General features: G+C 38.6%; 1 protein-coding gene across 3 annotated transcripts in view; it reads right to left on the reverse strand.

The window, feature by feature from the left end:
- Nucleotides 1–3491: 3491 nt before the first annotated feature.
- The window catches only part of TUBGCP5 (tubulin gamma complex component 5), a 40340-nt gene continuing 18940 nt past the window's right edge, over nt 3492–24891 (reverse strand). For all 3 annotated transcript variants that reach the window (XM_069465836.1, XM_069465835.1, XM_069465833.1), the window contains exons 11-23: nt 24166–24368; nt 23016–23131; nt 21225–21493; nt 15001–15199; nt 14151–14339; nt 12883–13065; nt 11163–11247; nt 10939–11059; nt 10292–10470; nt 8787–8912; nt 8086–8174; nt 4691–4791; nt 3492–3669 (exon numbers count right to left, since the gene is read on the reverse strand). In XM_069465836.1, the coding sequence (XP_069321937.1) occupies nt 3623–3669; nt 4691–4791; nt 8086–8174; nt 8787–8912; nt 10292–10470; nt 10939–11059; nt 11163–11247; nt 12883–13065; nt 14151–14339; nt 15001–15199; nt 21225–21493; nt 23016–23131; nt 24166–24368 (1907 nt within the window). In that variant the 3' untranslated portion in view covers nt 3492–3622. The remainder of the gene's footprint in view (nt 3670–4690; nt 4792–8085; nt 8175–8786; nt 8913–10291; nt 10471–10938; nt 11060–11162; nt 11248–12882; nt 13066–14150; nt 14340–15000; nt 15200–21224; nt 21494–23015; nt 23132–24165; nt 24369–24891) is intronic.

A 24891-nucleotide genomic window follows, 5' to 3' on the forward strand; every position in this document is an offset into this window, starting at 1 on the left:
ATTACTGTAGCTTTACAGAAAGTCCTAAGATCAGGTAATGTAAATCTCCTAACATTGTTCCTATCCTTCAAGACTGCTTTGGTTATTCTAGGTCCTTTGTATATTCATTTTACAATCAGCATGTCAATTTCTACAAAATGCCTGTTGGAATTAACTTGAATTGGGCTGATCTGATAGACCAGCTAGGGAGAACTGATATCTTAACCATATTAATCTTCTAATTCATAAACATAGTATCTTTTTATTTTATTCTTACTCTCTCTAAGCAATGTCTTATAGTTTTCAATGTAAAGGAATTATATATATTGCATTAAATGCATTCCTAGAAAATTGTTATATTCTTTCTTCTTTTTTTTTTTTTTTTGAGGTGGAATCTCACTCACTCTGTTGCCCAGGCCAGATCATAGCTCACTGCAGCTCAAACTCCTGGGCTCAAGTGATCTTGCCTTAGCTTTCCAAGTAGCTGGGATTATAAACATGTGCCACCATGCCTGTCTTTATTTTGTAAAACTTCTTTTGTAGAGATGGGGTCTCACTATGATGCTTAGGGTGGTCTTGAATTCCTAGGCTCAAGCAATCCTCCTGCCTCAGCCTCCAAAATGCTGGGATTACAGGCATGAACCATTGTGCCTGGTGGAAAACTTCAATGCCGTTATATGATACTGTTTCTTCCAACATATTATCAAAAATTCTAAACATAGAGGAAGCTTGAAATAACTTTATAGTGGACACCCATGTACCCATCACCCCCATTCTAATAAATACTAGTTTACTATACTTGCTTAGTGACCTCAATTTTCTGATGGGTATAAGAAGAGTTAATTTTCGGTTTTGGTTTTTTCCTTGTATGGTTGGAAGTGATGACTTACAGGCTCCTTACATGCCTGACTGGAAAAACGCTTCTGGTTTTAAAAAATATCTTTTAAAAGTCCCAACAGAACAGTAAGAAAAATTAAGTAAAAAAAAGATCCAAGCCATTTCACATGTAAGATAGGGCACTGTAAATCACAGCATTAGCTTTTCCACACAAATGAGCTAAGAGCAGGTCTTACTTAGATTTAGCATAAAAATGCCTTTTTATTCAGAAAACTCAATCATTTGATGCATATAGCTGATATGATGATGTCATGCCCAGATCCTTCTCCAAGAAGGAATTGTCACTCTCTCTCCTGAGAGTGCTGTCTGCAGAGAGCCTCAGCTGCAGCTGCTTCTGAGGTTGTCTCTGCTGCAGAGGTCGTGCTCTTTCCAGTGACCCTCCACCAGTGACTGATCGAGGTGAGGTATAAAGGCATGGCCATCTTCCCCAACACAGGACAACCTGACAGGCCACTTCCACTGACCTGCACTGCAGACTGGCTGTCCTCTCTGGCCACTTGGGCTCCCTCTCCCTTCTGTCTACGGGGCAGTTTCACATTTAATTTCACTCTCAAAGTAACCAATTGGTGACAGTTTGTAAAGTCTATTCTTCCCCCAATGTAAACTTGCTAACCTTCACCGGAAAACTCGAAAGTCTCAAAAAAAGGGGAAATATAGATACAGAATAAAATCTTAGTTTAAGTGACAACAAATTCCAAATACTAATTTTCTGAAGTGAAAATATTTCCTTTCATAAATATTTACCTTCTGGCTGGGCATGGTGGCTCATGCCTATAATCTTAGCACTCTGGGAGGTCACAGCGGGAGGACTGCTTGAGGCCAGGAGCTTGAGACTAGCCTGAGCAAGAGCGAAGATCCTGTCTCTACAAAAAATTAAAAAATTAGCCAGACATAATGGCGCATACCTGTAGTCCTAGCTACTCTGGAGGCTGAGGTAGGAGACTGCAGTGAGCTATGATCACAACACTGTACCACTGCCCACCACTGCCCAGGTGACAAAGATGTCTCAAAAAAGCAAAATAAAAACACCCCCCCCCCCAACTTATCCTCTAATCTCAGGTTTAGAAACACTGATAACTCAGTTTAGCAAGAGTGTGTTTTAGTATATCTGATGTGATGATTTTTTGTTCAGTATAAAGAACTTTACCAAAAGAGCCAGGCCATCTCTATTTAAATGATGGCCCCTTCGTCATGACAGCCTTACAGGAGCAGACATTCCCATCAATTTCCATAGCATTCTCACTTAACAGGACCAGACCACAAGCAACTTCACATACCTTACAGTTGCTGGGCTATGCAATGGTATTTTATTGAGACCTGGAAGGAGCTGTTCATCCTCTGGAGTTTGAAGCCCTCCCCGGTGAATTTCTTCTGAGGCTTAGGAGTAAAGTCCAGGACTTGAGTAGGCTTGTCTCCAGGCTTTGCCTTCTGCACATAGGAAATGTTGATGCTTCAAGATGGTCAAGATTATTTCTAAGAGGAAGGGTGTGCTAGTGCTTGGCTCTGAGGGCTATTTGGAGCTTAGTGGTTGCTTTTAAAAAAGAAATAAGTAGCAAATATAGTACCGAGTCCTAAGTATTAGAAACATGCTATGATAGTTAATTTTGTGTGTGATTTGACTGGGCCAAGGGATGCCCAAATGACTCGAGAAACATTATTTGGGGCTGTGGTTGTGAGAGTGTTTAGCATTTGAATTGTTGGATTGAACAAAGATCCCTCACCAATAAGGCTGAGCATCATCCAATCTGCTCAAGTCCTGGCTGGACAGAACAAAAAGGCAGAAAAAGGGCAGATCTGCTCTCTGTTTGGGCTGAGATACCCCTCTCTTCTCCTGCCCTCCAACACTGGTGCTCCTGGGTCTCGAGCACTTGAAGTCAGATTGGGACGCCACTGGCTCCCCCGGTCCCCAGGTCTTTGGATTTGGACACGAACTACACCACTGGCTGTCCCAGGCCTCCCTTGCAGATGGCAGATCATGGGCCTTCTTAGCCCATCACTGCATGAGCCAATACTTCATAATAAATCTCTTCTGTATCTCTCTCTCTCTATCCCACTGGTTCTGTTTCTCTGGAGAACGCTGACTAATACACACGCTAAGAAGTATACCAAGAAAATGTGGAAAAATTAAACAATAAGCATAATTTATTTAAGATATAACTGGTTAGCTCATAAAAACTGCTCAGAAATGCCAGACAACAGTATGTATCAATAGTTGGCTCTAAGTGAGGTTGGCTTTTTACATTCACTGATATTGGCTGAAGCTATTTTCAATTTTGGAACTTCCCAGGCACATAAAAAATATAAACATTTCTAGGATAGGTAAATCTAAGACAACTTTTAAAGAAGGCAGCATGTAAAACTCTGTATAAAAAACTTCTGTGACTGAAGTACAGCAGCAAAAGGAGTATAAAAGAATTTTAAGTGTTTTAATTTATTTTTAATACCAATAATTACATTTTCAAACATGATACAATTCATATTTAAAGGTATCAATACCATAAATCTGTATCTTACAGTAAGAAATGTAAGAGTAAACAACCTATATACACTTGCATTATTTACACAATTTTACATATATAACCCTATATACTATCCAATAATTTTCAGAGAAAATATCTATAATCCATTTACCTAGGTTGTGGATCAGTTTTTAAAATGAACCAAAATAAAAAGATTTCCACTTTTCAGCTGCATATGGTGGAATGAATGAAGATGAAGTCTGAGATATTTATTCTACTGAAGATATTTAACTTTGTTCCATGCCAGCCATGAGGGACAGTGCTAGAGATTCCACTGTGGGAAGAATAAAAATAAGGTTAAGAAAAAAAGGTCTAAATATTTTTAAAATGAATAAGGCTTTAATAAATTCAAAATTCTATTTAAACATATGTTCTATTTTTAATTAAAACTGATTATTTTAAATATATAATAAAAATGACTACCTTCATTTATTAAATACAAGTGGAAAAAGTATGATTTATTTTATTTCAAATAATTTTAATTTTGAAAACAAAAAAATCTAGGCATTTCACTGAACGAATCAATCACACCTGTCCCATAAGTCATGAAATCAGGAGTCACTTCATAACAAAGTGCCACATTCTAACCTATGAATGGAAACCTCTTGCACAACACCCAATGCAAAAATGGACAAATGCATTAATGACTCCTCTAACACTATTCTAACAGTATTTTTTTAAGTGTTCAACTATGCTTAATAAGTGTATTACAATTTGAATATGCAGAAATGGGAGAGATTACGGTATACTTTACCAAAAAAAGGCAAAAAGATACTACTTTGCTCTTTATTTCTGCAGATTACATGGCTGTCTTCTCCCCACACCTCCCCACAGACCTCTCTGCCTACTTCACACACTGAGTTCTGAACTGTCAGGTACACATTTCCTTGTGATAAGAGGCAGCCTTGGGAGTTTTAAAATTGCTAAAAATGGAAAACAAAAACAAACTTATCTTTTGAAAAGAAATAGTTACAAAAATTACATGATTAGTAAAGTGTGACAGAAATCTATTCTGTCATCTGCCTTATTTAATATTAGTTTTAGAAATCTATTGGTGTAATCAATGGTATATTAGAAAGTAAGATCTTTAATTTTAGTGCTTTACATTTGATATTCACTCACCTCACTGTAATTCTGAAAAAGTAATTCAAAGCGTGGCACAATTGCTAAGGAACTTTTTAGTTTTGAAAATCGTGAGAAATTCTAATTCTTCTTCATGCAATCAGTAACAATGACACACAGACTAAGCTACAAGAAAATATACAAGTAGTAATATTTTAACATGATATACTCACAATGGGGAAAAGATCCTCTACAGACAGCTTTGTTTAAAATCGTTACAAGAAACATATGGCAGTTTTTAAAATCAGACTCCATTTTCTCTATAGATTCCATCCTAGGAAAAAAAGTAAATTTCAATTTAAGTAAGTGCACAGGAGGTTAGTATCAGGTTATTAAGTATTAAATATCCAATCCCCTTAAATACTAAGTTTGACAGTTGACATCTGTGACATTTCACTTTGACACTTCTTGTTTTATTTTTATTGTAAAGGTACATACTCATTCTTTCAAACGTACGTTTAGACTTGTGATTATCTTTCGAGTGTTTTTTTGGAAAAATTTTTATACAACCATAGATAAGTGAAAAGTTATACACTTCCAAATATGAGTTCTGTCATCAATACAACACAACTCAAAATATCAACAAAGAGTTTGTAAAAGATGTGGCTAATGAACACACAGTACACTGATGGTTTTAAAAGTTCCATTCTGGTGATTTTAATCTTAAAAATGAGCCACGTGGATGACCTGAGACCAAGGTGTATAATGATAAGCTAAAAACTGTAGTGGAAGCGAATTCATCTCAACCTACAACAAGGTTTGAGATTACTCTTTCAATAATATTAGACCATTTAAAACAAATCAACAAGGTAAAGAAGCTGGACAGATGGGTAGTACATAAACAAACATCAAAAGAAAAAGCTTGTCTTTCTTTGCTGTCATGATATAAAGGCAATCCATTTCTATACCATATTGTTACGTGTGATAAAAAAGATTCTTTTTGACAATCACAAGTGTTCTGCACAATGACTGGATAAAGTGCTGAAACACAGTCCAAAACCAAATATCCATTGAAAAAAGCTAATGATGTCTGTTTTGTGGCCCAGCGCTGGTATTATCCACTACAGCTTTGTGAAACCTTATCAATCAATTATAGTGGCTGTTCTACTGTAACCAGTTGGACAAAATGATGAGGATGCTTGTGATTAAACAGCCGAGATTAGTAAACAGAGACAGACTAATCCTCTTATAAGACAATGCTCATCCACGTGTCGCACAAACAATGCTACTCAAACAAAAAGTCCTAAAATTTGAAATTATTTAATAAAATCCCCCCCCCCTTTTTTTTAAAAAAGGGAAATGTCAAACGCATGCAAGAGAGAACTTCATAGTAGGCTTCTCGGCCCAGCACCAAGTCTTCACCGGCACCCATGCCAGGTACCAGGCTTACACCTCCGCAACCCCACCACAGCATTTAGAAACAAATTTGAGACATCAGAGCATTTCAGTTATAAATATTTCATAAGTATAAATGTATACGTTAAATATAAAGGCTCCTTTCAAAACATAGCCACAATACCATTTACTTAAAAATAATGCTTTTTTAATGTCATCAAATAATCAATTGGTATTCAAGCAAATTTCACATTGCTTCCACAATTTTTCACTTTTCTGCATTTCTTTTTTTTTTTTTTTTTTTTTGAGGCAGAGTCTCACTCTGTTGCCTGGGCTAGAGTGCTGTGGCATCAGCCTAGCTCTCAGCAACCTCAAACTCCTGGGCTCAAGCAATCCTCCTGCCTCAGCCTCCCGAGTAGCTGGGACTACAGGTGTGTGCTACCACGCCCAGCTAATTTTTTCTATTTTTAGTTGTCCAGATAATTTCTTTCTATTTTTAGTAGAGATGGGTTCTTGCTCTTGCTGAGGCTGGTATCGAACTCCTGACCTCAAGTGATCCTCCCGCCTCAGCCTCCCAGAGTGCTAGGATTACAGGTGTGAGCCACCACGCCCAGCCCCACTTTTCTGCTTTAAGTCTGAATCAGGATCAATGAACTTTCATAAACTATGGTGCTTGATATTCTTCTTAAGTCCCCTCACACCCTGCTTTTTCCTCACAATTTATTTGTAGAAGAAATTGAAAGAGTTCAATTTTAGCAAAGCATATGTGCAGTGTTATTTTTTCCTCCACTCCATAGTGACACAAAAAGCAAAATTATTTTACACGCTTTGAGACAGCAACAACCAAACAAGTAAGACTTCTATTTACACCCTTGCAATTATTTTTACCTACTGTCTTAGTTTGTTCATTTAGAGTATAGACAGAAGTTAAGATTTTGAATTACACTAGCACCATAATGAACTCTCACCTCTTCACCAATACGGACTAAGTATAAACTATCATAACAGCCTGGTCAACTAGACATATACTTTTATTCAGGAAAGTAACAGCAGAATTATCATTCCATTCATTTTATAAACGGGACAGGGACAAAATATTGAGCTGTACATTCGCATTAACAGTAGAGGATGGTCCTTGCTGGAAGGAAGAGCTCTTGGGTCCTCAACTGTCCCTTGGCTTCAGGGCATTTGCCTTTCTATTAATATATGACACTTGTGAATAACAAACACTCTAAATTATACAATATCTTTTAGGGCTCATCCAAGATACAACTTTGGATTACAATCTAGCATGATGTCCAGAATTTGCTTTAAAATAATTCCGCAAATGTGAGTGGGGGTGGGTGGCAGACATGACACAGCTGGCCCTCACTGATACTGCTGAAGCAGGGTAATGGGTGCATAGGGTTTGCTATGCTGTTCTCCCCACTCCTGTAGATGCTTGAAGGTGTCCATAATAAAAATTTAACAAAACTTATACAACAGGCCGGGTGTGGTGGCTCACGCCTATAATCCTAGCACTCTGGGAGGCCGAGGCGGGTGGATCGCTCAAGGTCAGGAGTTCGAGACCAGCCTGAGCAAGAGCAAGACCCCCGTCTCTACTAAAAATAGAAAGAAATTATCTGGCCAACTAAAATATATAGAGAAAAAATTAGCTGGCCATGGTGGCGCATGCCTGTAGTCCCAGCTACTCGGGAAGCTAAGACAGTAGGATTGCTTAAGCCCAGGAGTTTGAGGTTGCTGTGAGCTAGGCTGATGCCACAGCACTCACTCTAGCCTGGGCAACAAAGCAAGAGTCTGTTTCAAAAAAACAAAAACAAAAACAAAAAAAAAAACTTATACAACAAAACATGAATATAGTCTAAGAATATTTGTTTGTCCTAAGTAAAAGACCAGATTTTTATTATTATTTTACCTCTCATAAACGAATTGTGCAATTTTTTTTTGAGATGGAATCTTGCCATGCTGCCCAGGCTGGTCTCAAACTCCTGGCCTCAAGTGATACTCCTGCCTTAGCCTCCCAAGGACCTGGGACCACAGGTGGGCACCACTTCGCCAAGCTAAGAAATACACAAAACTTGATGCTGTCTAGTTTTAGTGAACAAAGTCAATTCTTCTTAAATATAGTGGTTATGATGTATTGCCAGGATGACAAAAGGCTCTTTGAATGAAGGCAATTAAAAGAGAAGCTAAAATGGTCACAACACAGGCGCTTCTCGAGCTACATACTTACCGCCAAGCCCCCAGGCCCGCGTGCCAACCGTCTGCAAACATGAGAGCCAAGTTCAACACTTTCATGATAGCTTCTTTCACAAAGCTGACCTGGAGACCAAAGTCAGACAGAACACAGACTCTGTAACTAGGTTTGGACACTGACACCAACACTTTTACCCAATTTAAATGAGTGTCACAGAAAAAGTGCATCTGCACAGTGATTATCTTCTATATGTATAAGGAAGGGTGCTAGGCTCTGAACCAAGCCCACCTCGGTTTGAGTCCATGTATTCACTATGCACACAACACGGGTGGCATTAGCAGTAGAGTCAAAACCAACACAGCTTCAGTTTCCTGGGATGGCCATTTAAATTCACCAATGAAACTGGGACAAGTAATTCCAGTGGTTGCAATATTACATAATTGCATAGATTCACACTAAGCTGAATGCACGATTACTCCACAACTGCAGACAGTTTTCCAACTGAATTCAAGTACTACACAGGTCAACTGTCAAAACACAGCTCCCATGTTTCTCTTAGATGTAATTTCCAGTCACAGGGAGCTCCTTTGCAACTTTATTTGATCTAGTCCTTCCTTAAAGAATATTCTGCAGGACAGAAGCTTCGTAATCACAAAATCCCAAAGCAGACAGACATCCCCACATGCCCAGTTTCCCTCCTGCCTTCATGGCCACATTTACAGAGAAATCTCACATACCTTTTCTCTCAGCAGACATCGATCATGGATGGTTGACAAATACCTATAGTGAATTTTAATCAATTGATCTAAATCCTTAGCTTCCTCGACTTGATGTTGAAACTCCAGCCCTGTACTGTGCAGAATCTTGGAAAAAAAAGATGAAAAGCTTCAATCAGCAGACATCTTTGAGGACTCCTGTGCTGCACACAAAACTTTTTACCAACCTCTTCCACTCCTCTCAAATTCTTCCTTCAATAATCATATCTGTAAAGTTTCATGAAGTACCATTCTTTACAGGCTGACTGGATGTGTTCTGATCCTAAGAGGACAGTGGGGCCAGTCCCGTAGGACACCTACTTGCACAGGGAATTGAATGCCTAACTCTGGACTAACAGATTTCTTGAAGGATGGGGCAAGCACATCAAACTGTATAGAAGATGCACTGATTTAAAAAAAAAAAAAATTAGCCGGGCATGGTGGCACATGCCTGTAGCCCCAGCTACTTGGGAGGCTGAGACAGGAGGATCCCTTGAGCTCAGGAGATTGAGGTTGCTGTGAGCTAGGCTGACGCCATGGCACTCACTCTAGCCTGGGCAACAGAGTGAGACTCTGTCTCAAAAAAAAAAGAAAAAAAAAAATTATCAGGTAAATGTGTTATAAATGTAAGTATTATTTTTATAATACAAATAATTACAATACACTTATATGTTTTTACAAGTTCCATTTTTCATATATTGGTCTTTCTCTAAAAGGAGCACAGATGTACTTCAAATAAAAAACCAAAAAACTAGGAAGAAACTTAAACTCCTACCATTTACTCTTAGCAACTAAGGGCATAGGGCCAGCCCCGTGAAGGCCAGTAGGACAGTCAGGAGGAGCACAGAGCACGTCTGCCGTACCCTTCCTGCCTAACACACGTGCCTCAGGGGTCACCTCATCCAAACAAGAACAGTCTTAGAACTCATACACCAGAATGGGTATGAATGTGGGGGTTTCTAAATTTTAAACCACAATTGAGTACTGTCCACTAATCATACTGCTCTTGGTCAAATATCTGAACTCCTCTTTCAGAATTTCCTCTAGAAGTGGTTTTAAGATGTATAAGAAAAGCAGTTTCATTTACTTAGTAGTGACTTCTTGTTTTTAAGAAAAAAGTATATAATCTGGCTGCATCTTTTTCCTTCATACCACACTTAGCCTGAGAATTTTGGCTGTTATTAAATAGTGAAGCCATTTTCTAGGGACAACTGTCACCACTGATGAAATTTAAAGGACTATGCAGCAAGTTCTGAAGGCAATTTCAAAAGGGGAGCTGCAGCTGCACCACGGAGCCACTGGAGAGGAGGGACAACAGTCTCTGAGAACACATATTCCGGTATGTTTAAAAAAGCATTTTCCCCACTGCCATGTTATTTTATGATTGAATTTGTTATATGCTCCGTTTTCACAATCGGTAAGTATTTTGTGGACTCCACTGTATAAATAAGGTGACATTGAACTGAGGTAGATGGGTAGACACAAACCCTGGTCATGATGTAGTTGTGTAAGCTGTTCACAAAATGCATGAGCTTCACTCTTAAGAGGAACATCCGATGAATCTGCTGTCTTACTGGTTCTTTTTGTGGTCCAAACTGAGTGGCTATGTCTTGTTCATGCAGAAGGCCTTCTTTAAGTTGTGGTTGTTCAGCAGTACTAACCAGCTCTATAAAAGATTGAAAGAACAAAGTGGGTGGGAAGAGCAGTGACAGCACCATCACATGGGGCGGGAACTCTGAGGGACGCAGCAGCCCTGCAGAGAGCACCCTGACACAGGCACGGCAGGGACCGGACTTCAGTGCCTTTGGAAGGCAAAGCGTGAAAAGTTCCCTGTATCCCTCTTGTTATCACTGTCATGAAATAGAAGTCTCATTAACTTCTCACTAAAAATTTTTGCATAACCCAAGAAGAATATTTATTCTGGCTACATTCCTAATCAAGTTGTTGCATTTTGGATCAAATGTACATGCAACTTCCTGATAGTTTATTCAGATACTTGATGTTTGTAACACTGTTGCTATGATACTCTTCATTTTGGCATTTGCTTACACAGAAAAAGCAATCAAAGACCAACAACCTCTTTTTCCCAGGGCTAAAATTAAATTACAATTTATGTGCTGAAAGCAAATCTTACCACCAAATAGTAAAACATCCAGACTATATTTTGCCCACTTTATTTGCAATAAGAGAAGGAACACCTGATTGTAAATTTTTTGACATTCTGAACTTATGACAATGTCCACAGGCCACGGGACCTATGAAAACAAAAACAGAAAATTAGAATAAAAAGTAACCGATTACTTGAATGTGTTAATTTTAACAGAAAACAATGTTTGTACAAAGAATATGAGTATATACCTTGTAGCTCAGGGTCAGACCATCTAAGATATGAACAGGTAGTTTCTTCTTAGCTGTGTCAACATTTTCAAAAGATATAGATAGACTAAATAAAAGAAGTTTCAGTTTTAGTTTGTGAAAGTACTATCGCATATAGAAATATCTTTTAAAATAACAAGTATTTTAACATTTACATAATATTCAGAAAAAGATACTGCATTTCATAAAAGGAACACAAATTTCCAACAAATGTATATTTTCTAACATATACTCTAGAACAGAAAATTGATTTTAGAAATAAGGGGAGGAAGAAAGCTTCTACATAATGAGTTTAGTTATAAAAGAGATACTTAACAATGGTAATAAGTTAATTGGAAAAAAAGACCAAAGTTGGGGAAGAAAATATAACGGTAATAGGCCGGGAGCTTAATTCTGGTAAAACTGAGGCAACAGGCTCAGAAGATGAAGCCTCTGCTCAGCACAGGGGTTGGGGGAGGATGAGAATATCGTGTGAGGTGAGCCACGGTTGTGAGCTTAGCACCTTCTCGAGCCCCACTGGGATGAGATGCGGCCTCCTACAGCAAAGGTGTCAGGCACTGCTTTATCCATGCGTTCCTGAGATGGGCTGAATGACTCTCAGGTAAAGAAAGCAACACGTACATGGAAATGTCCGTGTGCCAGGCACTGAAAGTGTCCTTGTCTCAGTTAATCCTCACAACAGTCCCACTGGTAGTTACTGAGAAGTGAGCCAACTCTCCCAGTCACAGAGGTACTAACAGATGAAGCCTGGATGCACACTACGGAGGGTGTAAAGTGAGGGGTTAAACTTAAGCCAGAGCTGTAAAGGGCAGAATTAGCTGATTTGTTCCAAGGCAGAGTCAGAATTTTTTTTTTAGCTCTTAACAGTCTGATACATTTGCATTCACTCAGTGCTCAAGAGGCATCTGCTAAATACTTTGTCAGATGCTGAGCTAAGTAGGCGATAGAGAGCTGATCTCTCCTGCCTTCTGGGACTCCCAGCACAGTGTAGACACGAAGACACGGAGCGTGCAGACCACTGCCAGACCCGGGAACAGGAGAGCATGTCATTGGGGGCAGGGGCAGGGGGGCAGAACAGCACTTGGGGAACCCAGAAATATTTCCAAGTCCCTAAAGTACAAAGTGTGGCAGGAGAGAGGATGGTGTGCATGTGTGTAAGACACAAGGATGGGAAAATGGAGCCAGACAGTAAAAAGCTCTCTCTTTCCTGAGACGAAGCTCAGCCCATCTATTAGGAGGCACCCATGAGGCGCCTGAGCATGTGTGGTGGAGGTCGGTGCCGGTGTTCTGTAGTCACTCTGGGGAGGCTCAAGTCCCTTCTGGTGGGAGAGAGCAAGGCTGAGAGCCACAGACCGTCAGGAGAGCTCTGAGCCAGCCCTGAGAGGGCAGGGGATGGCCCCTAGGAGGCAGGACTGATGAACTTGGCAGCCAGTGATGTGTGGGAGCTGAGAGAGGAAACACAGGCTCCAAGCCCATGGGGGAGGCCACTGGACCCTGCAGGCTGCACGGTCCTACCTCGTCGTCTCTCACTTACTGGAGTCACTTAGCTACCCACTGCCTCAATTTTCCAATATGAAAAATAATATTAGTAAGACGCATAGGGACAGTGTGAGGATGAAATAATATATGTATTTCATAGAAGACTTCTTGGTACATGGTTTATTTTATACTAATTTTAAAAAAGGTGCCTTCCATATTTTACCGTGAACTATCTTCAGGATAACGCTGTCCTACTGCTTCTTGGAGTTGGACATTAAGAAAAGACACATTCTGCCAGGTTTCCTTTTCTCTTATTTTATCAAAAATTGATGTGTAGAAGTCATACATGGTGTCTCCACCTTCCATTAAGAAAAAATTCCTCATGGCCTGCAAGTACTCTACCAACCTGAATGGAGAGAAAATAAGCAACAGGAAGATCTTTGACATTCATAAGGCAGGATTCTGGAACAATGCCAAGTGTTACACTCTGACATTTTTAGTAAAACAAGTTTATAGTCTACATTTACTAAAATTAGAAATATTAACCCCTCTTAAAGACTTTTTTTCAATAAAAATAGCACATTTTCCTTAAATAATCAGAAAGAAATGTTATCTTTCTGTATCATTACAGAAAACAGAAAACTGGGCCAGGCACGGTGGCTCATGCCTATAATTCCAGCACTTTGGGAGGCTGAGGCAGGAGGATCACTTGAGATCAGGAGTTCAAGAACAGCCTGAGCAAGAGCGAGACCCCTATCTCTACCAAAAATAGGAAAATTAACCGGGCATGGTGGTTCATGCCTGAAGTCCCAGCTATTCAAGAAGCTTAGCCAGGAGGATCACTTGAGCCCAGGAATTTGAGGTTGCTGTGAGCTATGATGACACCACTGCACTATTCCAGGAAACAGAGCAAGACCCTGTCTCAAAAAAAAAAAAAAAGAAAAAAAAAAGAAAAGAAAATAGGAAATTGGGCAGTCAGAAAAATGTAACAAAATTAATCCAAATCCCACCATGCATGAGTTTCTACAGTTAATATTTGGAGTATTTCTTTCCAGTATTTTTTTATGCATTTAAAAAAATACAGTTCTACCATATTATATATTCTACTATTTAATCAACATAATTTTTATGAAATTTACAAAATTCATAAATGGATACAGATATGCCATAGTTTAAAGAACTAATGTCTATTACTAAGTAATTCCATGTTTTTCATTCTAACAGAAAACTTTGTGATGGGTATTTTTGTGTAATAAGCTTTTTTTGTATTTCTTTTGGGATAGATTCTCAGAAATAAACAAAATTAAATTTCACAACATAGTTACGAAAATACTGATGGCCAATTGATCCTTTCAAAAAAATCATTCACTGCATATCCATTTCCCACTCTAATAAAAACTGACTTAAAATATAGGTTTTAAAATAATTTCAACTGTTCTTAAAGTACAATCAGCTATTGACTACTTCCAAAACTAAATTACTCCTTTTCACCTGTAATCTTTTTTTAGAGTTTGCATGAGATTTCCACAGCAATCTAGATACTGCTTATCAATATGAGGATAGAGGCAAGATCTCAGTGTTAATTCAAAAGTCTGGCATGTCACAGATTCCGACGATCTATCCACACATACATCTCCACCAGCAAACTTCTCGTGAAAGTCACTCTGCTCCAAATACAACCTTCAAGAAAAAAATAAGAGTCTTCTTTTTAGGAATTCAACAGAATTTAAGTCAAAACCCCAGAGTCCCATTTTTACCCTTGGTCCTAAAATTGCCAACTATTACAGAAAGGGAAAAACCTTTCTCCTCAAAATATCCTTTGAGTGAACCAGTCTTTCAGAGTCGCTGCTGCGTCAGGTCAGGTACTAGAGGAGGTCATCCTAGCTATCAGGGCTGCACACAGTGAATGCTGGCCATCAGAAAGTCAGCACTATGTGGGCATTAACGACTTATTCCACTAGTCTAAGTGCCTAAAAGCATCTGAAGCCCAAGACACGTTTTACGTCAAGGGAGACCCTGACACAAGGTATGCCTGACACTCGCCTGTGACCCAGACTTTCAGGAGCATCTCTGGGGCGAGTGACGGCACCTACGGGGCCTGAGGGCACAGAGACAAGATGGCAGGGCTGAGCATGTGGACTTCCACAAACAACACGGAGGCCACACTATATATCTGAAATAGGGGAACAGAACATCCTCTTGTACTCTGTTCATCAGAAATGATAGGCTACAAGGGCTTTTATGTTTAAGGCTAGAAAGCTCTACTGGCAAAACAAACAGTTATAAACATTGCACAGATTCTGCCATTTCAATCACTGAAAATCTTGCAGGTGTGCATCACCTTGCAAAGTTAATGGCAAGCAGAGGATCATGAATATCATCCAGTTCAAGATGCCTTTCAGCAATGGACTGCATCTTGATTAGGTTCTCTTTGGTTGCCTGTTGCTCAGAAAGAACCTGTGGAGTGGAATCTTCTCCATGTCGAAGCCGGGACTGTACAGATTCCAGAAAGAGGGTGTACAAGCTTTTTCTTTCTGCATCTGAAACAAAGAAATATGTAAAATGAACTATGTTCTGGTAAACAATATTAAGTAATATTAAGAATTAGTAAGTAATTTCATCATAAGACAGCCTGGTATTTTTCCTGTGGCCCATGAAGGTCCACCCTGTTTCTTTACCTTTACCTTTACAGTGTAGCAAAACTAAACGTTTTTATACCCTCTGTTAAAAAACTGCAAAGTTCATTATTAAATATCACATTACATAAGCTACCTTTTTCCTGAACAGAATAATATCTTAAGCAGGACACTTTAAAGTTAAGTTCCTACCATACTCCATAACTATAACACTAAGAGGAGTCACAATTTCATGGAAAAAACATTTCCAACAGTGGCCTGGAAAGCTCATTACATTTTACCATTCAGTTGAAAATGAAATAGTTTACAAAGTGAAAATATTATTTCAAGTAGAAACAGTAATATAATTAATACAACACTGAAATGATTTACAAGTCAAATCAAAAAAGACCAGAAATTATATGATTTTCTCAAAATCTATGATCAAGTCTGAACTGCTCATCAACAAATTCCCACCTGCCAGGGTTCATGGTTTTCAAGAGCTAAACACTTTGAGACCAGCCTGAGCAAGAACAAGACGCCATCTCTATTAAAAAAATAGAAAAAAATTAGCTGGACAACTAAAAATAGAAAAAATTATCTGGGCATGGTGGTATGTGTCTGTAGTCCCAGCTACGTGGGAGGCTGAGGCAGGAGGATTTCCTAAGCCCAGGAGTTTGAGGTTGCAGTGAGCTATGATGATGCCACTGCACTCCAGCCCAGGCAACAGAGTGAGACCCTGTCTCAAAAAAAAAAAAGAAAGAATGATAGAAACTCCTCACCTGTAAAGTCACACATAGAGTGAAAGTGAAGGGATAGAAAAAGATATTCCATGGAAACAGAAACCAAAAGCAGGCAGGAGTAGCTAAACTTATAGCAGACAAAACAAACTTCAAGGCAAAAGCTATAAAAAGAGACAAAGAAAGACATTACATAATAACAAAGGAATCAATTCAGAAAAAGAATATAACGTAAATATATATGCACCCAACATTGGAGCACCCAGACATAAAAAGCAAATATTATTAGATCTAAAAGGAGAGATGGACTCCAATACAACAATAGTTGAGGAATTCAACAACCCACTCTCAGCTATAGACAAATCATCTAGACAGAAAAATCAACACAGAAACATCGAATTTAAACTGCATCACAGACCAGATGGACCTAACAGATACTTACAGAGACATCTCACCTAACGGCTGCAAAATACATATTCTTTTCATCAGCATATGGAACGTTTTCCAGGACTGACCATATATTAGGACACAAATGAAGTTCAAAAATATATTTTAAAAATTGATATATCAAGTATCTTATCTGACCACAATGGAATAAAACTAGACATCAATAACAAGAGGAACATTTGAAACTATATAAATACATGGAAATTAAACAAGTTCCTGAATGACCAATGGGTGAAGGAAAATAATTAAGAATGAAATTAAACAATTTGAGCTCAGTGGCTTAATAATCCCAGTTACTTGAGAGCCTGAGGTGGAAAGATTGCTTAATGCCAGGAGTTCAAGACCAGCGTGGGCAACAAGGTGAGACTTGGCTGTCAAAAAATAAAAATAAATAAATAATTCCTTGAAACAAATGAAAATACAAACACAACATATAAAAACCTATGGGACACAGCAAAAACAGTATTAAGAGACAAGTTTAAAGGAATAAATGCCTACATCAAAAAACTACAAAGATTTCAAATAAACAACCTAACATTTCTAGAAAAGTAGGAACAAACCAAACCCAAAATTAGAAGAAAATAAAGATCAGAGCAGAAATAAAAAAAATTCAGACTAAAAAAAAATTACAAAAGATCAATGAAAGAAAAAGTTGGTTTTCTGAAAAGATAAACAAAATTAACAAGCCTTTAACTGGACTAAGAATAAAAGAGAGAAGACCCAAGTAAAACAAATTAGAAACAAAAAGGAGATAACACAATGGATATCACAGAAATACAAAGGATCCTTAGAGACTATGAACAACTATACACCAAAAAATTCGAAAACCTAGAGGAAATGGATACATTTCTGGACATATACAACCTACCAAAATCAAACCAAGAAAAAACAGAAAACCTGAGAAGATCAATAAAAGTAACCAGATTGAATCAGTAATAAAAAGTATACCAACAAAGAAAAGCTGGGACTGGGACGGCTTCACTGCTGAATTCTACCAAACCTTTAAAGAAGGGTTAATACCAACTCTTCTCAAACTATCCCCAAAAAATTAAAGCAGAGAAAATTCTTCCAAAGTCATCCTATGAGGCCAGTATAACCCTGATACCATAACTGGACAAGGTACCTCCCAAAAAACTCCCCCAAAAAAACAAAAACAAAAACAAAAACACCTACAAGCCAATGTCCTTGATAAACATAGACACAAAAATCCTCAACAAAATACTAGCAAACCAAATCTAATAGGGCATCAAGAAGACAATACACCATGATCAAGTGGGATTTATCCCAGGAATGCAAGAACAGTCCAACATACCCAAATCAATAAATGTTAAACATCATACTAATGGAATGAAGGACAAAAACCATATAATTTCAACACACAGAGAAAAAGCATTTGATAAAATTCAACATCTCTTCATGATAAAAATTCTTAATAAGTTAGATATAAAAGGAAAGTACAGTAACATCATAAAGGCCACATATGATAAATCCACAGCTAACATAATATTGAGCTGAGAAAAGCTGAAAGCTTTTCCTTCAAAAACTGGGACAAGATGAAGATGTCACTCTGACCACTTTTACTCAACATAGTACTAGATGTCCCAGCCAGAGTAATTAGGCAAGAGAAAAATATTAATATAAAGGACATATAAACTGGAGAGGAGGAGGTCAGATTATCCCTGTTTGCAGACTACATGATCTTATATATAGAAAAACCTAAAGACTCTACCAAAAAACTTTTAGAACTGATAAATGAATTCAGTAAAGTTGTAGGACACAAAATCAACATATAAAAATCAGTAGTGTTTCTATACATGCACAATGAGCTAGTGAAAAAGAAATCAAGAAAGCAATCCCATTTATAATACTTGGGGAAAAAAAACCTACAAATAAATTTAACCAAGGAGGTGAAAGACCTCTACAAGGAAAACTACAAAACACTGATTAAAGTAAATGAAGAGGATACAAATGGAAAGACATCCCATGCTCATGGATCAGAAGAATTAATATTGCTAAAATGACCATTCTATCCAAAGCAATCTACAAATTCAATGCAATCCCTATTAAAATACCAATGTCATTCTTCACAGAAATAGAAAAAAAATCCTAAAATTTGTATGGAACCACAAAAGACCCTGAATAGCCAAAGGCATCTGAGCAGAAAGAACAAAACTGGAGGCATTATACCACCAGACTTCAAAACACACTACAAAGCTGTAGTTACCAAAATTGCATGGTACTGGCATAAAAACAGACACATAGACTAACGGAACAGAATAGAGAACCCAGAAATTAATCCATGTATGTATAGCCAACTGATTTTTGATGAAGGTGCCAGGAACACTCACTGCGGAAAGGATAGACTCTTCAATAAATGGTGCTGAGAAAACTAGGTATCTATATGCAGAGAAATAAAACTAGATCCCTACCTTTCACACTATAGAAAAATCAACTCAAAATGGATCAAAGACCCAAATGTAAGACCCAAAACTATAAAATGACTAGAAGAAAACATAGGGGAAACACTTCAGGACATTGATCTGGGAAAGAGCTTAGGAATAAGACTTCAAAAGCACAGGCAACAAAAGAAAAAATAAACAAATGGGATTAAACCAAACTAAAAAGCTTCTGAACAGCAAAGGAAATAATCAACAGAGGGAAAAGACAACCTACAGAATGGGAGAAATTATTTGCAAACTATTAATCCAACAGTGAATTAATATCTAAAATATACAAGAAATTTAAACTTCTCAGTAACAAAAAAAAAAAATCTGATTTAAAAACAGGCAAATGATCTGAACAGACTTTTCTCCAAAGAAGTCATACAAATGACCAACAAATACATGAAAAAAATGTCCAGCATCACTAATCATTGGGAAAATGCAAATCAAAACCACAATGAGGTATCATTTCACCCTAGTTAAGAAGGCTATTATCAAAAAGACAAAAAATAGGCCGGGCACGGTGGCTCACGCCTGTAATCCTAGCACTCTGGGAGGCTGAGGCGGGTGGATCGCTCGAGATCAGGAGTTCGAGACCAGCTTGAGCAAGAGCGAGACCCGGTCTCTACTAAAAATAGAAAGACAGTATATGGACAACTAAAAATCTATATAGAAAAAATTAGCCGGGCATAGTGGCGCATGCCTGTAGTCCCAGCTACTCGGGAGGCTGAGGCAGTAGGATCGCTTAAGCCGAGGAGTCTGAGGTTGCTGTGAGCTAAGCTGACGCCACGGCACTCACTCTAGCCTGGGCAACAAAGTGAGACTCTGTCTCAACAAAAAAAAAGACAAAAAATAACCAACGTTGGTGAGGACATTGAGAAAAGGGAACTCATATACTGTTGGTGGGAATGTAAACTAGTACAGACACTATGGAGAACACTATGGAGGTCCCTCAAAAAAAACCACAAATAGAACTATCATGTGATCCAGCAACATCACTACTGGGCATTTACCCAAAGGAAAGGAGATCAGTATGTCGAAGTGACATCTGCACCTCTATGTTTACTGCAGCACTAATCACAATAGCCAAGATACGGAATCAACTTCAGTGTCCAACAACAAATGAATGGATAAAGAAAATGTGGTTATATATACACAAGAGACATTTTATTCAGACATAAAAATGAATGAAATCCTGCCTTTTGTGGCCATACCGATGGGACTGGAGGACATTATGTTAAGTGAAATAAGCCAGGAACAGAAGTTAACCACACGTCCCCACTCATGTGTGGAAGCTAGAAAATGTTGATCTTATAGAAGTTAAAGGTAGAACAAAGGATACTAGGGGCTGGGAAGGGTAGGGGAAAAGGAGGGATAAGGGAGGTTTGTTAAAGGATACAAAATTATAACTAGATAGGAGGAAAAAGTTTGACCGTTCTACATTTTTATAGGATAACTATTGTTAGCAATAATATATTTTATAGTTTTGAATAGCTAGAAGGAGGATATCGAATGTTCCCAACACAAAGAGATGATAAATGTCTGAGATGATGAATATGCTAATTACTGTGATCTGATTACTATACGTTCATTACATGAATTACAGCATCACTATGTACCCCATAAATATGTACAACTGATATGTGTCAATTAATAATAAAGTAAAAGAAAAAAGAAAAATGCCAGAGAATTATTGTTATTTATTTATTTTTTTTGAGGCAGAGTCCTGCTCTGTCACCCTGTCTAGAGTGCCGTGGCGTCAGCCCAGCTCACAGCAACCTCAAACTCCTGGGCTTAAGCAATCTTTCTGCCTCAGCCTCCAGAATAGCTGGGACTACAGGCATGCGCCACCATGCCTGGCTAATTTCTTTCTATATATATTTTTAGCTGTCCAAATCATTTCTTTGTATTTTTTGTAGAGACAGGGTCTTGCTCTTACTCAGGCTGGTCTCAAACTCCTGACCTCGAGTGATCCTCCCGCCTTGGCCTCCCAAGTGCTAGGATTACAGGTGTGAGCCACCGCGCCTGGCCCAGAGAATTATTTTTTAAAGCACCAGTCCTAAGGAATCAAAAGGAAAATTCACGTGGAACTTATTGTCACTGCTTTTTCAAACACAGTGTTAAAAGTTTCCAATGATGAAAATCTTTTGTTCAATCAAGAGCAGCATGATTATTAATTCAATCATGGCAATAATTTCCACTAAAATAAGAGGGTTTGATGACTTTCAAACTACAAAATAGTAGATACCTCAGGATGACAAGCGTGAACAGGGAGCAGCTGTCCTGACACTGAGGGAGACACATGAAAAAGGGACAGGCTACCTCTGGCCGCTGCCTGGCAGGTGGTGCTCTCTGCGCACTGCAGGTTCTTCAGCAGCTGCATTGACTTGCCAGCCATTATGATCTGCTTCAGGACAGGTTTGAGGAAGGACACCATGGTGTGCTGTCTGCTGGAGGGCCCCTGGTCACTGCCAGAACTCGCACTAGCGTTATCACTCATTTTTTCTTCATTTTCTGTCTTTTCCGATACACTATATAATGTGTAAGTTGCATACCAGAAGTCTCTGTGATTTACCGGAACATTTTTGTTTCTAAAGAGGGTCAAAAGAATTTTAAACTTTAACCTCTCTTCCTAAAAAACAACACTATACCTATTCTAGCTAAGGTATGTTGTCCAGACATTCCAAAATGAATGCAATCTTCAGGCAAAATGGGGCAGTTTTAATCTGGACTCAGTTTAGCATAGAAAAGCACATAAATACTCTGAATAATATAGGTAAAATTTAAGTACATTTCCTAAATTGGAATTAAACAAAATAAAACTAATTTGGTCCTCTTTAAAAGTACAATAAAATTTACCCATTTACCATCTCTTGTTAAAATAATTTGCAGACTTCTCTGCCTTTTTTTCCCTAGAAAGATTCTTCACTGGACTGCTTCTAACAATGAAATTATGGTCATTCATCACCTTAGAAGAATAGTCAGAATCCCATTTTCACAAAAATTCTCATGTGAGACTGATGAAACAGGACATAGTGAAAGACATGAGACTTAGCTGAAGGAAGGCCAATTCATTTATGTATGAGTCCTGTGTAAACAGTGTTACCCTTCCAGAACACTAAGGACTGAAAGTTATCCTTCTTGATGAGTTCAAGGGATAGCTATCAGCAGAAACCATACATTTAAACAGACTGCATAATTTAAAACTGAGTTAAAAGAGTACAAGTAGTCCTACATTGCAGTTTATATGATTCTATTCAGAAAAATCAACTAACTGAAGGGAAGTCATCATAAATGGACTGACATTTTCCTTTTTTTTTTTTTTGAGACAGAGTCTCACTCTGTTGCCCAGGCTAGAGTGAGTGCCGTGGCTTCAGCCTAGCTCACAGCAACCTCAAACTCCTGAGCTCAAGCGATCCTCCTGTCTCAGCCTCCCGAGTAGCTGGGACTACAGGCATGCGCCACCATGCCCGGCTAATTTTTTCTATATATATTTTTAGCTGTCCATATAATTTCTTTCTATTTTTAGTAGAGATGGGGTCTCGCTCTTGCTCAGGCTGGTCTCGAACTCCTGAGCTCAAACGATCCGCCCACCTCGGCCTCCCAGAGTGCTAGGATTACAGGCGTGAGCCACCGCGCCCAGCCTAACATTTTCCTTAATTGTTTTATTAAATATTATACTGAGATGGTTAAAAATTTCTAAGAAATAACTATATTAGAGGCATACATTTTACATTTTCATAGCTTTTAATGTATTGATAATTTACAATGGGAATAACTGAAGCCATCTGATATCACCCAAATTCATTTTATGTGAAGCAGTGTGCATTTTAGCATACCAGTCACCCAAGAATCATCCAAAAATATAATTTGCTAAAGAAAAGCTATGAACTGACATAAAACCCAGACAAAGATATTTTTAATTGGCTGGTACTGATGTTTACAAAAATGACACAGAACTTGCCTGTGGTGACAACACAGCTCTGTCATTCGAACTGTGGTTTCTCAGTACTATCTGAAACTAACAAAAGCATTTGATTTTCAGGTGGGAGCAAATTAGTGAAACCAGCACTCCCATGTGTCCTGAGTTCCCGGCTGCAACATCTGCCTCACCTCTGGATGATGAACTCCCTGGCGCCGTCCCACAGGTGCCCGTGCACAATCCACTCGTCCACTGTCTGCAGGTAGGGCCGTACTGTCTCCACCCAGAGAGAGAACAGGAGGGAGACCTGAGGTCGAGAGTGCACACAAGTCAACTCTCAGAGTGGTGTGATCACCAGGTAAAATGAGGCTGAAACAGTTCTGAAACGCCTTTTAAAAAGTAATCAGATTTCTGTGGTTTTGGGACACAAAGTAAGAAATTAAAAATCCAAAAGCGTACACTATAAAATCCTTATGAAAAACTCACCTAAATATGAGATAACCCTATTGTTTTAGTCCATACAGGGACCCCCTTAAGAGTGAGAATTACACAGGGAAGCAGGTTAATCTGGGACAGTCCAGGCAAACAGGTATGGTTTCCTGATTAAGTAGTACTACCAGCACAGTACCTACTACGACTGAGATTACTTCACTCTCCTACGGTTCTCAAAAAAGGACAAAAATGAGAGAAATTAACCTCCTTTCTATTGAACTGTAATACCAAATGGTGAGAAGATAAAGTTACACCAACAAACTAGAAAGTATGCACCCAAACAAGCCTGCAGCTTTCTAGATTATAGTCTCTAGATTTGTATTTTTAAAAAATTGTGGTAAAAAAGTATAATGTACCATCTCAACCCTTTTTAAGTTTTAAGTTCAGTGGTTTTGAGTACATTCACACTGTTGTGACAGATCTCCAGAACTTTTTCTTGTTGTAAAACTGAAACTCTGTACCCAATAAGCAGCTCCCCATTCCCTGGCCCTGGTAACCACCATTCCACTTTCTATTTCTATGAATATGGCTGCTTTAGGGAGCTCATATAATAGATTTGCATTCTCATATGGGAAAGGGTTATTGCAAATGTCTCTATAAATCAGTTAGGTATTTTTCACAGCTTGCTTCTTTGTTCTTGCCTCATCCTTCTGTTGATCTTGGCAATTAGAGCTGAAAAGCCAGTTTCCTGTAGCCTTGACTTTGGAAGCTAATTTTAAAACTCTGAACAACTATCTGACAAACCACGATGTTAGCATCATTTAACAAACAACTGTGATGGCCATCCACCACTCCTTTGCTGTGCAGGATGGAGTGACACACTTTAGAGTAGGCAGAGGTCCCACATACGGTTTGCTCAGAGGCTTCTCCAACACTGTCGTATTCAAGAATGGCCTTGTACAGGGTGTTGAGCAGGTGAGAAGCCCGGACAACATTCCGAGTGTCAGGTGGAACTTCTGCTACTCCAGTACTAAACACTTTGTGTAGAACCTTGAGCTGAGCCAACCGAGATGACAACTTATCCACCACTATTGCAAGAGTTATTGTAGTATCTGCAAATATCAATAAATGAAAGTCAACAGCAAGGAAAAGTATCAGCACACAATATGTGACATAAATGCTCAGCTACTTATTAGGCTTATGGAAAGGCATGACAAAATGGAGGATAGTGGGTTTTAATCTCACATCGCAAGGAGCTAATTCCCCTCAGGGAGAAAGAACTGCAAATTAGGGAGAAAAAGACAACCCAGCAGAAAAATAATGTATAAACGAACTGACAGTTAACAGAAAAGGAGAGACAAGTTATTCTCAGACATATAGAGAGTCATTCAACCTCACTTATAATAAAAGAATGAAAATTAAAATGATACCAGGTAAAACAAAAACACTCACAATGGGAGACTGTGGTGACAACAAAGGGCTACATAAGCAAGTTCCTGTGGGGTGATGGCCCAGCTCAGTACCCTGAATGTGCAAGTGGTCATGCAGATCTATACATGTGATAAAACGGCACAGAACTATGCACAAAGATATCACTTCTCCCGCTGCCAGCCACTCAAATCAAGTACCTGTAAC

The sequence above is a fragment of the Eulemur rufifrons genome, chromosome 3, assembly GCF_041146395.1.
Source record: "Eulemur rufifrons isolate Redbay chromosome 3, OSU_ERuf_1, whole genome shotgun sequence".
In the NCBI taxonomy this organism is placed as follows: Eukaryota; Metazoa; Chordata; class Mammalia; order Primates; family Lemuridae; genus Eulemur; species Eulemur rufifrons.